We start from the raw sequence: 16,487 nt of genomic DNA on the forward strand, positions 1-16,487 counted from the left end.
TTCTTAACATTACAATAGACGATAAGTTTTAAAAATTTCTCCTTTTAAAGGCAAAATGATGAACAATACATTCAATAATTGGTTCAGTTCTTAGATGAGTTTTTAAGACTTGATCTTCTGTAAGACTTAAAATGTATATAAATATGAATACATATATGAAAATAAAAATTTAAAAGTATGTGTTTGAGTAACACTAAAATAGAGGTTTCATGATTCCGTTACTGGTCTCCATTTAATGAGAAATCATATGTAAATATATTATTGGAGAGGCATGATGATTTTTTCCTCCTGTTCTAAAAGTTTAAAACCTTTATTCCACAGTGTCCTTTTAAAAAGCATTTGTGTGTGTGTTTGGTTGGTTTGTTGATTGGGGGTTTCCCCACCATCACCAGAAGTAAAGGTTGGCACCATTTTCCATCTGTATAACAATCCAATGTAAGTTGAAATGTCTTCATGATGCAAACTGGTGACTATGTGCTTTAACCCATTTTAATTCTCTCACTCCATGGAAACCCAACCTGAGACTTTTGCTCATGGTCGTATGTAGTATAAGTCACAAAGTAAAAATGGAGACATGTTGAATAGTGTCCCCCGCAAAATTCATGTGCCACTCAGAATCTCAGAATGTGACCTTATTTGGATATAAGATCTTTACAGATGTTAATTAAGGTAAGGATGGAAATGAGATCATACTGGTTAAGGGTGGGCCCTAAATCCTATGAAACTATGCTTATAAAAAATGGGAAACAATACAGAAAGAGACACAGAGAGAAGTCCATGTAAAGATAAAGATGGAGATTGCAATAATGTGACTGAAAGCCAAGGAACATCTAGGGTCACCAGAAGCTGGAAGAGGCAATGAAGGACCCTTCTCTAGAGCCTTCAGACAAAGCATTACCGTGTGAACACCTTGATTTTGGACTTCTGGTCTTGAGAACTATGAGAGAGTAAACTTTCATTGTTTTAAGCCACCCAATTTGTGGTAATTTGTTACAGCAGCCCTAGGAAATTAATACAAGTCTTGTGCTTTAAAATCTCTAAGTTCATTCTTCAGTTATGAATTCAAAAGACAGGGGCTATTCAAGGTGTTGGCCTTTCTTAATAAGAATGAAATTTGAGGCCAGGATTATAGGATGTGGCCATGTTGGCTTTCAGTTAGAATACTTTTTTTTTACTGAGATCTAATTTTCAAAGTTTGTAATAGAATTGCCAAAGAATAAGCAGCAGATCATCTTCACTGTGAATAGTCCATTTTCTTTTCTAAGAAACTCAAGCAATTATTTAAAATTAGATCTATACCAAGGCAAAGAGGAAATCATTTATTAATAGAATTCCATCACAAAAAAGTCAAAACAGATAACACAGCATCAATTTTAAAATAAGTATCCCAAATAAATACAGTTGTGTCTGCAACTATTATATATAAATATAGTTGTGTCTGTTCATCTTTGGCAACAACTTTTATATCAAAAGTGTAGTTACCTTCACGATAAAGAAAGTTGTGATTTTTACCTATAGAGTCAAACCTTTGGTGATTTCCGTGACCTACTATGAGGCCTTTGCAAAACATGCTATATCATTATTCCACCATGGTCTAGACTTCTTAAATTTAATTTCGGGGAAAAAAGAATGATTGCTAATAAAGCAATCATTTAAATCACCAGAAAGTGAAGGAAAAGACTGAAGTAGTTATGGCTTAATACCGAATAGAGTTTTAATCTTGCGATTGCCATCATAAACTGCTTTTCATCCAAAATAATAGAATATTCTAGATTTTATTGAAATTACTCCTGTCCTCCCCACAAGGTTTTAGGGCTTAGTTGTTAAAAAGGGATTTCTTTGTTGTTGTTCTATGACTGTTGAAAGTCGTATCTTTTATAATCTTACCCCTAGCCTAAAGTGAAAATGGGGGGGAAAAAATGGAATGCAACTATTGAAAAGGGCCACAGAAATAACTGTCATAGCAACAACCACCATCACAACAACAACCATTATTTATAAGTGTTTATCATATGTTAAGCACTAAACTCAGTCATTTTACATGTATCATCTCAGTTAATACACCCTAAACGCTATGGGACTCATCCCTGCTGTCATCAGGTTAAATAGGAGGACTCTGAGACCCAGTGAAGTTAAATTAAGGGACTTGTCCAAGTTCACACAACTAACTGGTTGTATAAGCAGAACTTAGACCCAGTCCCTTAGTGTCGTACTTGCCACAATAACTTAAGAGAAAAACATGAACAAAAATCATATTTCTATTAAGAACATTCACATTTTATAATTTAACAGGATGTGAGCATTACACTATACATCCAACATTTAGTTCACTCTTCTGCCCAAATTCATTTGAGAAGTGTTATACCCTACCCTTCCTGGGTAGATTGTCTCACTGTGGTCAGTTCTGGAATTGAGTTAAAAGAAAAAAGAACTTATTCATGTGAGGGGCAGTTTAGTATTTGCCTAAAATTCTGGCTGAAAATAATACTGGCTTTATCTAAAATATGTCACAGTGACCAGTTAAAAAAAACCCAGTACAGTCAATCAACTGTTTGTTTTGTCTATTGAGTAACCCCCAAAAACACATTTAGCAAATTTCAGTACTGAACTGATCTAACCCATGTCTGTTTCTGTGTGGGAGCTATGTGGTATACTCAAATGCAATGGATGAAGAATTCCTAAATTCTTCTACTAATGGGTTCTTTAGAATTGATTTAGAGCTTCTAACTAAAGAATGGTCCTCCTTTCTCTAGGAGGATTGCCCTTTGCAAATTTTAAGAATAAGTATCAGATGACCCTTCTTGTCATAGACCATGGATTTAAAGCTCTTCATCCTAATGATTCCTCAGAAAAAGAAAACAAAGACAAACAAAGCCTGAGGTTTGTTGTTCTTATTGTTGTAATTGTGGTTGGTATAACAACATTGGATGCAGTAAACCCTCAAATGACAGAAGAGTCCTAGGCATATCCTGAGTAGATTGAAAGTGGGAAATAATAATAAATAAGAAAAACCATTTTCCAGTTGTTATTTCCAAAGATAACTGCTATGGGCTGATTTGTGTCCTCCCTGCCCCCAAATTCATGTCAAATTTGTAACTGTAACTGTATTTGGAGATAGGGCTTTTAGGAGTTAATTAAGGTTAGGTGAGGTCGTAAAGGTGGGGTCCAATAGCATCGGTGGACTTATAAGAAGAGGAAGACAGAGAGACCACTCTCTTTCTCTCCCTCCTCAAAAGTACTCAGAAGGAAAACCATGTGAGGACGCGGCAAGAAGGTGGCCACCTGCAAGCCAGGAAGAGAGTTCTCGCCAGAAACCAACCAGGCTGGTACCAGGATCGCTGACTTCCAGCATCCAGAACAGTGAGAAAATAAATGTTTGTTGTTTAAGCCACCCAGTCTATGGTATTTTGCTGACTAAGATGATAAAACTATTAGCAAACATTAAAAATATGTCAGAAAAGTAAAAAAATTTTAAAAAGCTTTCCACTTGCTCTAAACGCTTATAAATTTACCTGCTGCATGATCAGATTGATAGAAATTAAACAAGCAATTTACAGGGTTTCAGTTAGGGCCAATAGTAGGTAGTAAACAGCCTTAACAACCTGCACATTTTTTCTGGCCATTTCTCAAAAGCAGTAACTTTAAAAAGTTATTTTACTGAGAGTAAGTTAACGACAACATTTGCTGGAACGGCTCATATTGATGAGTTTTCTCAGATGAGTAGTCAGAGGTAGATTGCTAAATATTTTTCAACTAATTGTGAGCTCCAAATAAGAAGTGAAGCCCACTGGTACTTTGAACAAATTATAAACTTCATAGAGAACTTGTGATCTGCCTTTTCTATCAGAATCAAACAAAATATTGTACTCTAGCTGTGGTTAACTTGATCCTTTATGCTACAAATACACTGGCAGAAAATAAATTGGCTCCCCTTCTTTCTACTAATGGATCCCCTTATATTCAGAGACTATATTTCCAAAATTTCCTTGTACTGAAGAGGCTAATAGAATGGAAGCAGAAGTGATATGTATAACTTCTAGATCCCATTATTATAAAGAACCTGCTCGCCCTCTACCCTCTTTTTCCTCCCTCCTGAGGGCTGGTGAGGGTAAGCTGACTTTACCTATGTATATGAAGTCATCCAGCTCCCAAAGGATTACAGAGTAACAAGACAGAAGGAACCTGGGCGCCTGGCTATCTTTGTGAAGTAGAGTCACCCATCCACTCTGGACCACCTGCCAAGGTCTACACTATAAGAAAGAGAGAAGTAAATCTGTGACTTGTCTGAGCCACTGTACGTTGGAGTTGTGTTTAGTCCTCTAAATAATGTGCATATCTTACAGTTTACAGTGTGCCTTCCATATGCTATGTTCTAGAACATCCATCCATTCATTCAACAACTACTTTTTAAGTACATCTTATGTGTTAGCTCTACTCTAGGCTCTGAGCACACAACTAAGCCAAGCACACAAAGTCCCTGAACTCAGAATAACTTTCATTACAGTGATGGGGGAGGAAATGGGGCAGAGAGACAATAACAAAGTAAATACAAATAAACACAATAATTTCAAAACAGTAACAATAGTTTAAAGTGAAGGCTCTACACTCAGATTGGCCCATGTTTAAACCCAGATTTTGCCATTTATCCCCTGTAGTGGCCAGCCTCCAAGAATGACCCCCCCAAACAGAAACATGCACACTGAACCACACCTCCTCCTTTATAGACCCCTCCTCTTGAATCTGAGCAGGCTCCATGACTCACTTTTGACCAATAGAATGAGGCCAAAGTGATGCTGTGTGTCTTCCAAGGTTAGGACATAGAAGACTTTCAGCTTCCACCTGGATCTTATGGAGTGCTCACCCAGAAAGGGGTCAGCTGTCATGTAACAAGATCAACTGACTGAGACTGCCAGGCTGAGGAAGCCATGTGGAGAGGCTGTACAGAGAGAGATGCCCGGCCAGACCAACCCTAGCTGTTCTGCCCATGCCGGTGTGTGAATGAAGAAGTCATCTTTGATGTTCAGCCTAATCAAGCCTTCAGCTGACTCGGCTGCCTTCTGACTGCAACAGCATGAGAGACCCCAAGTGAGAACCAGCCAGCTGAGCCCAAGCAACCACAGAACCAAGAGAAATGACACTAACTTAAGCCACCAATTTGGGTTATAACACAGCAGGAGCCAACTGGATCACCAGCTTCATGAATTAAGCACATTTCTTACTCTCTCTGTGCCTCCACTTTCTCACCTCCAAGGTTCCTATCTCATAAGGTTGCTACTAGAACTAAGTGAGTTAATCTGGAAAGTGCTTACCACAGTGCCTGGTTTGTGGTAAACATTTAGTAAATGTTGGCTATTATTATTTATGATCAATCAATAAAATAGGATGATGGGACAGAAATATTCATAGTGGATGCTCAGGAAGTTCTTACCTAGAAGATGACCCTTGAACTTAGACCTGAAAAATAAGGACTCCACCACGCAGAGAGCCGGAGAGGAGCCTCCAAACGGAGAGAGGAGTGAGGACAAAGATCCTGGGGTGGCAATGATACAGTGTTTTTGAGAGATACAGACATGGCCAGTGTGATTGGAGGGTGGTGAGCCAAACAGAATCATGTAAGCCATGATAGGGAATTTGGATTTTGTATTAAACACAATAGAAAGCTTTGAGGGATTTTAAGAAGGGGAATGGCTTGGATCACTCTGTTGGAAGACGATTTTAGAAAGGCAAGAATGCAAGCAGGAAGAGCGTTTAGAAGACTTTTGTAGTCATCTTAGTAAAAGACTTTGGTGACTTGAACCAGTGTTTAGCAGGGGAGATGGAGAGAAGAGGGCAGATTTGAGGATGTGTTCATTGAATGAGTGGCCCTTGGGCTGCCCATCAGGTCCCCATGGTAGAAATGAGATTTATTTTAACAAGGCCACTTTGGAACTTACATTACTTTAACCCCTTAGACAGAGTTCAAATCATTATACCCCAGGACGGCTCGAGTTTGTCTCATTTTGTATAGTTCAGGGTTCAGTTGCTACAGATTCTTGTTACTAAATAGGGGATGATAGGATATAAGTTTTCTCACCCATTTCTTATCATTATTCAAACACGAAAAGCAATTCAAAGCAATCTAGCTTAGTGGAAGGAGCATTACAAGGCAAATCAGGACACAGGTTCAAGTGGCAATACTGTAGCTGACCACTTATGTGAGCCTGCACAGAATTCTTGACCACTTAGGGGCCTTCTTGATTCTCAGCCCCTTCCAATTCTAAGAGTCTATCACTTTGGAGCTCTATTTTAAAATACTACATTACCTGGACATATTTTATGCTCATGAGGTCAGGAGTCACATCCTAAGTACTTTCTTGATGGTCCCAGGATCTAAACTCCATGACTCATGATTTTTGGCTCCTTGAGGCTAAAAGCACCTGCCACAAGGACGTAATTACAAGCAGATCATCACCAGAAAGAAGCTGTGATTTTATTTTTTGCCCATCTTATCCTAACCTGATAGGAAGGGGCCTGACGGTAAGTTGGCCTCTTTGTTTTATTGCCATCAATAAGCCATATTTAACATAAAATGCTTTATAGGCATCTTTCAAATAATCCATAAAATTTATTATTTTTAGGAAAACTTGGGAGGTTTTGCTCAGGCTTTACACTAAGACACAGAAAAGTCATCACTCAAGCAAGTTTTTCTAAAACTTCATTGTTATGGGTGGAAAGCCTCTGGCACACATTCTACTAGGATTTCCATTTCATAGACTCACAGACATAGAAATCAAACTTATGGTTACCAAAGGGGAAAGGGTGGGGAGGGATAAATTGGGAATTTGGAATTAACAGATACACACTACTATATATAAAATAAATAAGCAACAAGGACCTGCTGTATAGCACAGGGAACTATATTCAATATCTTGTAATGCCCTATAATAACCTTATATAACCTGTAATGGAAAATAATCTGGAAAAGAGATATATACTTGCTGTACACCTGAAACATTGTTAATCAACTATACTTCAACTAAAAATTGCAAATATAACTTTAAAAAAAAAGATTTCTATTTCATATAGCAGCTCTTTCTTTAGTGGTGACAACAGAAAAGAGAGATTCTACATAAAATGGGAGAATGGAGGCACAGAACCTCACATGGCACCTGACAGGAGAGTTGTTCAGTTTCTTCTCTCTTCTCTCCTAATATTGAGCAGGTCTAATAAAATATGCTAGTGTTAGAAGACTTAGGATGACATCAAACTCAATTTGTAAAAATTTCACTTCTCGCTATCTGCCTGAGTTTCTTTCAGCTCACTTGCCCCTTAAGGTAAACTCTGTCTTTCACGTACACAGGCTTTGTTTCTTTCAGAGTTACATTTCGGAGCATGTGGGATGCAAGGTTAACTCTTGGATCTGAAAACCATAATGAGTCTTTCTTTGGACTTTATTGTTGCTGTCTGCCAGCTTTAAATTTTAGTGCTGTAGCACTGGATCTACAATTCATTGAATTAAATGAAAAGGAGGGGGACAGTAAGGTGAACACCAAGAGGACTTCTGAATACTGATCATAAATGGTGCCCCGTAGGAAAAGAATATGAAAAAGAATGTATATACGGTATATGTATAACCGAATCACTTTGCTTTACAGCAGAAATTAACACAACATTATAAATCAACTATATGTCAATAAAATAAATTTTTAAAAATGGTGCCAGGTAAAGATAATAGCATCACCATCACTGATGTCCTTACATAGCCACCAATCTCACTCACTGGTGCTGTATTCACTTTGGCTGCCAAAATATAACAGGCCAGCATCATTATAATTTGAAATCAGTAAGGGGAGATAATGCTCACCTGACAAAATAAGTTAAAATTTAACAAAATACAGTCAAATTTCAATAGTCTTATAAGCTGAAGATGGAAAATAATCAATTAGCAGCAAAGGATACAGTGGCAATTGTGTCCAATGGAGAAAGAGATGTGGATTTGCATAGAAGGTCAGCACATCGTTGAAGTGGTGTTGGTTACCATCAAACAAAGAGAATAACACATTTGGAGGTGTTAATGAAAAGCGAAGAAAGAAAGATAGAATTGGCAGTTTCGCCAGTTTGCCAGCCTGTGTGCCTCCTGGCCAACTAGTAGGGAGTATGAGAAAAGGACTAAAATTCGAGTTTAAAGACATATTTCCCTGCCCCCTGGGAAAGAGAATGGGATGATGGTAGATGAAGTCAGTTCAAAAGAAGCCCTGAAGTTTTTCTTCTCATAAAAAAGGAAGCAAATTATCCCATCCAAGTGCAACTGAATCAAATTTGAACTTCCTGAAAATTTATCAGTTGATAAACGAGGATTTATGTTCAAGGATACATTCCATGCCTAATCTTCATTTTACTACTTTTGGAGATAAATCTTCCTTAGCATTGAAATCTTTCAAAGATAGCCTTTCTTGCAGAACAAATTGTTAGAAGTGTGCAACAAATTGGCCAGATGTCGCTGAGGCATAAATTCTCTCTTAAAAGTAAGGTAAGAACTTTTAGTAACTACCTCATGCTCTCACACCACTAGTTTTCTACTTAGTTCTTTGAAACTGTAATGTTCAAAGGATTTCTCTTGTTATTGAAAGAGTTAATACAGTTTCTCAAAAATGCTTCTCTTCTCACAAAATTATAGTTTATATTTTGGGAGAATCTGGCACAGCTTAAGTTACAGCTTAACTGATTTTCTCAGTAGAATCCAACAATAAGTCATTTCCCCCACCCATCTGTCCCTAAGTGTTTATTAGTAGGGTAGACACAAAATGTCAAGAGGAAAAAGTATTATTCATCTTAATCTACTGTCTTCAAGACTGCACATCAGGTACCTAAATAACAGCCTTCTTCATAGCTTGCTCCCAAACAGGTAGCTATCGCTTAGAGGGTTTTTACAAATACCCCAAGTTCATTATCAACCCACTAGCCCTTCCCAGACTAACTGTATCACTGCAGGATAAGTGGATTTAATTCTTACTTATCTAAAAAATAATACTCATTGCTAGGCACAAAAAGCAGCTTGTGGCATGAAGCTAGTTTTGCTCCTTTCCAGAAATTGCTGTTTTTAAGTTTCAAACCTTAGAAAAATCAGAGAGCAGAAATCTATTCGGATGTATATATTACTATGATTGTTACTATCCCCCAAACAGCCTCAGCAGCTTACCAACTGAAGGGCAGCAGAAAATCAGACCTTCTCCCTCCAGTAAGAAAAGTACTCTAAGCAAAATCTTCCTAGCTTACTAGCCTGGTATATGGTAAGGCCATAGTTCTGATTCTTAATTATCATCCCATTCCAGAGCCCAAATAAATAAATTACCTGTGGTTATTCCGCAGATATCTCAGTAGCTACACACACACACACACACACACACACACACACGTTTCACAAAGTATTGGCCAATGCCCACTTTCACATAGCTCTTTTAGTCTAAAAATAACTTAAACTTTCATGTCTTACCAAGACTGAGAAAAGGGAGGGAAAATCAAAGAAAACTAATTTGGGAATCAGAGGGGAAACATTTAACAGGCCTGTTGGGTGTTCTCTTAATGCTGTCTTGAATCTCAGATTAAATTATTATACTTTCTGTGTTGTAGTGCTGGGTCATTTGTGCATGAGGACAAAGGCAACTTCAACTTGATATTTCTATCATCCCTGCTGTGTGAAGAGTCCTTTTCCTGGTTTATAACATCAATCACTCTCGCAATAAATCTTGGTAGTGGATATGGTCATTTAAATCTCCACCTGCACAAACAACAGAAAATAAGAGAGCCCATAAATCTCTACACCGGTGATTAACAAATTTTGGATCCTGGGCAAAGATATTATGGGGGCGGGGAGGGGTCTCACTAATTCATTAATAAAGACTGATTTGCTGACAATCTGTTTAGTTTACAGCATAGGGGGAAAGCAAACAAGACCCTGCTAACAAAACAAAATGTTAGAGGTTAGTGAATTCCCAGCTGAGCCCAGGATTAGAGATATGGTATCTTAATGTAGGAGAGGGGTGCAGATTCCAAGCCAAAAGCTCAGAATCCGCTCTTGCATTTTGCTCTAGCCCCTCATTGTCAATGCTTAATTGCAAGGAAATAAACCTGGAGAACTAGTAAGAAAGATTCATGCATTCTGTCTCTCTGATTTCATTTCATCGATGTCATTCAATCCCTTGGTTTCTGGTTCCCTTTGCTTTTCTACTTACTCCCCAGATTTTCTTCTTCTCCAGGAAAGATGGTCAGGGCTGGAGTTAGAGATGGAAAAAAGAACCTTCTGAACAGGACATTTTGCTTAATGTTTTGTAATGTCAGCTTTACATGCAGAACCCTGGTAGCCAAGAGGATGTAAGGAGAAGGCGAAGGCAGCAGGCAGCACCGGGAGGGAGGAAACCAGAAGTCCCGGACAAGGTGATGTCTGAGAGCAACTAACATTCTTAAGACAATATTAACTGCATTTCTAGAAAGAAATTTAGGGGAAAGTTTTAATTTCATTAAGAAAAGGTTATAGGTTTTAGTTTCATTAAGAAAAGATTATCGACTAACAAAATGTTTCCCACACACCAGTATTACTCTATCTCATTTCCTCCACTCCCCCTAAACTGTGTGTGGTTGTGTGTGGGTGTGCAATGGTCATGTCTGTTCGTGTACACACTGGCAGTTCCTCGATATCTTTAAAGTGACCAGGTGTAGATGGATTTTTTGGTACTTTCTCTGTCATCATCCTAATGATCCTAGAAAGCACTTATTGTCTTAATTCACCAGAGTTAAGGTGTGAAGATATCTTGGAAAAGCCACAGAGTCTTAAAGGGTGTTGGCAGGAGGTGCTTGATCCCTGCCTGCATTTTAATTGGTATTTTCTGGGGGGAAGCGGGGAGCCAGAGGATGCTAGTGAGATTTGTGGGTGGAAGGCCCAGAAAGAGCAAAAGGATGTGGTCGTTTTCCTAAAGTTCTCAGTTTCAGGCAGCTATGACCTGTTAAGAAGGAAAGCGGGCCTTAGGAGATGGGCCGCCCCCGGAGAAGGAGCTTCAGTAGGGCCCGCTCCTCCCCAGACCGGCCAAGAGTGGGAGAAGGTGACTGGTATTTGCGTCCTGCAATGGAGTTGATTCACATTAAAGGCTGGAAATCAGGGGCTGTGCGTGAGTTTCCCTCCGGTTGTGAAAGGGGTCTAAGAGAGTTGCTGGGGCCTGGCAGGCCCCTCCCCTGGGCTGCAAGGATCCGCCTCTATTCCCCAGATAAATTCCTAGTGTCCACCAAATTCCTCAGCGCTCTCTCACACTCCTCTACGGCCACGACTCCGGGGGTGGGGAAACAGAGCGTCGGCTTCCTGCCCGCAGAAGCCCTCGCGGCTCCTTCTCAAGACTCTGCGAAGGGGAAAGGGGTGTGAGACCCAACCAGACCCGCAACTCCCGGCTCCGAAGCCGAGGTGGCTGCCCCACACTCCACGTTCGGGGGGTCCATTGGTTTCGGGGTCTCTCTCCTCTCTTCCCTTTCTCCTCTCTCCCTTCCCTGTCTCTCTCATCCTCTCCCCCAAACATGTCCACCGGCTCCCTCAGCGATGTGGACGACCTTCAAGAGGTGGAGATGCTGGACTGCGACGGGCTGAAAATGGACTCGAACAAGGAGTTTGTGACTTCCAACGAGAGCACCGAGGAGAGCTCCAACTGCGAGACCGGCTCTCCCCAGAAGGGCCGCGGCGGCCTGGGCAAGAGGAGGAAGGCTCCCACCAAGAAGAGCCCCTTGAGCGGGGTCAGCCAGGAAGGGAAGCAGGTCCAGCGCAATGCGGCCAACGCGCGCGAGCGGGCCCGGATGCGGGTGCTGAGCAAGGCCTTCTCCAGGCTCAAGACCACGCTGCCCTGGGTGCCCCCGGACACCAAGCTCTCCAAGCTGGACACGCTTAGGCTGGCGTCCAGCTACATCGCCCACTTGAGGCAGATCCTGGCCAACGACAAGTACGAGAACGGTTATATTCACCCGGTCAACCTGGTAAGTTCTCCGGTGCGGCGGCGGCGTCCCGGGGAGGGGGGCGGGGGCGACCCAGCGCGGCTGCAGTGGGTCCCCGGTGAGAGGGTGCGCGCCAGCCTGGGAGCCGCGCATCTTAGTCACCGCCAGCCAGCGTCTCTAGGGAACCGGTGCAGGCGATCCCCACACGGCCCTCACTCTCTGCCTTCCAAGCCGCGGGAACGCGTTGATTTATGCGAGTATTTGACGTGGCAGCCCAATTAGGAGTTTGCAGGCGTATCGAGCTGGCAAAGAGGAGGGATCCCTCCGCATTCGCGCCAGCGCCTTCAGGGCCGGTGCGGGACAGCGAACACGGACAAGATGCTGCGCGCTGAGGCGGCATTTTAGTAATCCTTTTATTCTTTCAGCTGAAGAGTAGAACTTGATTCCCCGCCCCCTCTAATTCCTGTAAATAAGAACAGCCAACTCTGTTTCTTTCCCAAGGATATGTAGAACCTTTACATATGGACACATCATGCCCCCCCATAACTGTCACATAAGTCCCCAACTATTTAAATATTCTGCACTTCTCCTACAGATGGATTAACATTCTCGAATCCCAGAATTTCTAGCAAATACCAGCATAATCAGAACATTATCACGAGTATTAGTGTAATAAATAATATTAAAATAGGTCACTCTCCTTCAAGTTTAAGAACATGATACTTTTTATCTTAAAGAATAATGCTCATTGAGTCTAATATTTTTCTCAACCGCATTTTACTGTTTGAGAACTATATTTTAATTCCTTTTTCGTTTGATTTAATTTTAAACCTTCCAGGGGCTAAAGAAAAACAAAAACTACCACCTCTGTTTATATATGATAAGAAGGAGAGGTTTTCCTCTTAAAAGTCTTCTTATCGGTGGGCACTAGAGAGAGAGGTTTGAAGGTTTGAATTGTCTTCTCTCTGAATTGGTTTCAGGAATTGGGGGGGGATGCAAAACCACATTTTGCTGTGAAAATTTTTTTTCCTTCTAATTAAAAGTCAGGGTTTTTGAATGAGGAAACAGCTTTTTAAAATCTGGAACGAAAATGAAAGCAGTGCCTTCATTTACAACTGCTGCTGCCTTCATCTTGGAATAAGAAACTTAAGGGAGCTTTATTATACACAGAACGGAGAAGGGAAGAGAAAGCTATGCTTGCTCAGCCCAGCAGGAACACAATGTGAAAACACACGGCTATATTCTTTTATTAACATTATTTGTTTTTAAGAGCTGGGGATTAATTTAGAAACTGTGGTTAAAACCGGCGTTTGTGATGGAGGAAACTAAAGATAGAAGTAGGGAAATCCATGGGGGTGAAAGAGAGAGGGCTGGGAAGCCTGACCAGCACGTCAGAAGAGGGCCAGCAGGGCGCTTCACCTTGAACCCGGCGCCCAGTGGCGCGAGGTCCTTCTCGGCTTCCCTGCTCCGGTTCACCCTAGCATCTGCCTCCGGGCTGTGGCAGGGCAGGAACCACTTTGGGCTTTCCAAGCCTCTCTTGTGTTTCACTTCAAACCCAGGGCGAGCCCCTCTTTGCTCTACCACCTCGAGCTGTGGCTTGGCGCCAACGCTGCTTTCTGCTTTACCCAGCCACAGGGCGCACTAGGTCACCGGGAAAACTGCAGAGATAACGGGCCTCTCCAACTCACTGCCTGCCCCCCACCGCGCCCTTTCCTTTGGGCGCCCTTTCCTTTGGTCTCGGGCTCCCGCCTCATCCCACCCCTCCTCCATGGCCACTTACCTCCTCCACCCTCTTCTCTCCTGCAGACGTGGCCCTTTATGGTGGCCGGGAAACCCGAGAGTGACCTGAAAGAAGTGGTGACCGCAAGCCGCTTATGTGGAACCACGGCGTCCTGACCTTGGAGGTGCGAGTCTGGGAAAGGCGCGCTCCCGGGGCGGGGGGGTGGGGGGGAGCGGGCCCCGGGAAGGCGACCCTTGCCCTCCCTGCTCTCTGTCTCTTCTTCCCCCTTGCAACTCTCCTCTCCCTTTCCCACCCCTCGAGAACACTTTACAGCGACGAGGAGATTCGTTTCCAAACCAGAGGACATCAATTGTACTTACAACGATTCCCATCTATTTAACTTTATTAACTTCTACCGTGAATGACTCTGCGAGCCTTGCTGGTCCAAGTGCAATATGTAATTATAAATATATAAATAGATAATAAGAGCCTATCAATGTGTATCTTTTGTACAATATGTTGTAAAATGTAGATCATAGAATAGCTGACTTTGACAGTCACATTTATAAAGTAATTCACTTAAAGATATATATTTTTTTCAAACAAGTTTTGCTACTTTCAAAAATAAATCTTTCTTTATATTGCTAAAAGCCCTGACATTTGGTGTGATTTTTTAAAATATATATTTGGAATAGAAATATGGGGAAGTATGGGGGAGCTATATAATAAAAGTGGTTCTTTTGAGTCTCAATCCAAACTTCTAGAGATAGACAATGATTAAATACGATTTCCACTGTGAAGGTGCAGATCATATTTTGTACTGAAACCTCAAAAAGAAACTAGTCCCTCAAGTTTGCACGTTACTTTTCAGACAACTGGAAATAATGTAACTGTAAACAAAGAAAGGGAAGGATTAAAGTTATTAACAGTTACACAATTCAAGAGAAAAACACACCAGAAAAGAAAAATCTGATTTTCAGTTATTCCACAGTTTAATTGCTAACACGAGCAGGAAGGTAAACTCCACATTCTATAACTTTCCAGGCGCGTACATGAACCCAAGCAACCCATAGCTGCAAAACAGTGAAGAAATACTGGGAGCGATGAAGAACATAAATGCCATACCTTTGGAATGTGTTTTACGATTTTCAAAGGGCTGCAACGTGTATTTTATATTTCTTATTAATAATTGATGATTACTTATAACAACGCGCATGCCTGCCTTTCGGTTACATTAGCCAGCGCGTTCAGCTCCTCTCCACGACTTCCGGTGGATTGGGTTTTAATTTAAACATCTTCCAGGCTACGGAACAGCTCGTTGGGGAAGATTAAGTTGAGATAAACAGAGAGGCGCGTCCGAGGAGCCTGGGACCGGGTTCCCTCTCTGCCCCAGCGCAGCCAGCGGCGGCCGATGCGCCAGATGCCACCGGGGCTGTTTAATGTTCGGGGTTATGACCGCAGTGTTTACAAGACGTCTTCGGTTATTTATACTGTTATTCCTCGCAGAGGGCCTTGAAACTTCCGCTTCATTTGCTCTTTCTTTTCGATTTTTTTTTTTTTTCCTTTTTCTCGGCTCAGTTAGGTACCTTGAGTAAGGGCTCCCCCGCTCTTGCACTTACCTTCAACCAACACCAAAGGCCGCTTAGAGGGTGGAGCCCTCAGCCTGGACAGCAGGGAAGGAGCCGGCGATGCTCTTGACCCGGGGAACCGCTGTGCCAGGAGGGATGTTCTCTGCCAGAGACAGTTACCACGTTACCAAGTCCACATCTCCATTCTCCAAGCGCTGGGAACGCGGGTGACTCTTCATCCACGTAGCTGTCATTCGCACGTCGGAGGACCTCTCAGGGTGTCAGGCTTCCCTCCCAGCCCCTTAACCCCCTACCCGGACTTGACCCTCAAGAGAGCATTTTAAGCTTTGGCCACCTCCACCTTTCCCAAATTCGCTTCTACCAGAGCGATGGACCGTCTACCCTCACTTCACCGATCCACAGTTCAAGTCAGAGATGCGTCCCAACGTGATTCAGTTGTCTGCGTTTCACGTTCAGCAAATTTTCCAAGCTCCCACTCACGTTTTTACAATAAATACTCAAAATTCTGAGCACTCTACGCAGGCGGCCCCCTAGAGAAGAAATTCCTGCTTGCTCATTCTTTGACGACCCCCAACCGCAAAACAATTTGTTAAAAAAAGTCCTCATGCCTCCCTCCGACAACTTGCAGTCTGTGCTTTCAGCATGAGGCCTGAAGCTGTGCACGCGGGACACGCAAGTTAAGCCCTAATTTTGCGTCCAGTTCTTTCCTGAAAGCGTTTGGATTCTCAGTTCTCTCATCTCCAAAAGTGGGGATAAACGTGATTATAATGATAATAATAATTGTACTCATACACTTCCTCTTTCACCTCACAAAGCCTTAGTGGTGCTCAAATGAAGTTATAGTTTTGCAACTGCTTTGCAATGGAAAAGATCCGTGCACATATTGGTCACTTGTACTAAGTGGCTGGCGGTGAGCTGCCTATACTAGACCCGACCAGACCTGAAAGTACTCAGGCAGGAAGCTCGAGAGCATGCACAAGCGAGGGTCTTTTTATTGCAGGAACCAACACACCCCTTCAATGCAATGTTGAAGGTTACAACTTTCTCTCTCTCTCTCTCTCTCTCTCTCTCTCTCTCTCTCTCTCTCTCACACACACACACACACACACACACACACACCCCTTTACCCCTCCTCGATGTTCTCCCATTTTGTCTAGAGCTTTATACCAATGTGACGATTTCCTAGAAATCCAGAGTCCAGAAAAATTCAGAGAACAAAGATAGGGAGTGGG

The 16,487-nt window shown here is 42.1% G+C and overlaps 1 protein-coding gene and 1 long non-coding RNA gene across 2 annotated transcripts in view; one reads left to right on the plus strand and one right to left on the minus strand.

Annotated features, from left to right (window-relative positions):
* The window catches only part of LOC149747892 (uncharacterized), an 87,191-nt gene that overhangs the window by 37,492 nt on the left and 33,212 nt on the right, over nt 1-16,487 (minus strand). The window lies entirely within an intron of this gene.
* TCF21 (transcription factor 21) lies at nt 11,370-13,842 on the plus strand. The gene is made up of 2 exons (XM_022557002.2): nt 11,370-11,988; nt 13,753-13,842. Exons 1-2 carry the CDS (start codon nt 11,539-11,541, stop codon nt 13,840-13,842), a joined length of 540 nt encoding a protein of 179 aa, XP_022412710.1. The 5' UTR covers nt 11,370-11,538.

The sequence above is a fragment of the Delphinapterus leucas genome, chromosome 12 (assembly GCF_059928025.1).
Source record: "Delphinapterus leucas isolate spDelLeu-1000000601 "Yukka" chromosome 12, BTC_Dleu_Yukka2, whole genome shotgun sequence".
NCBI classification, from domain to species: Eukaryota; Metazoa; Chordata; class Mammalia; order Artiodactyla; family Monodontidae; genus Delphinapterus; species Delphinapterus leucas.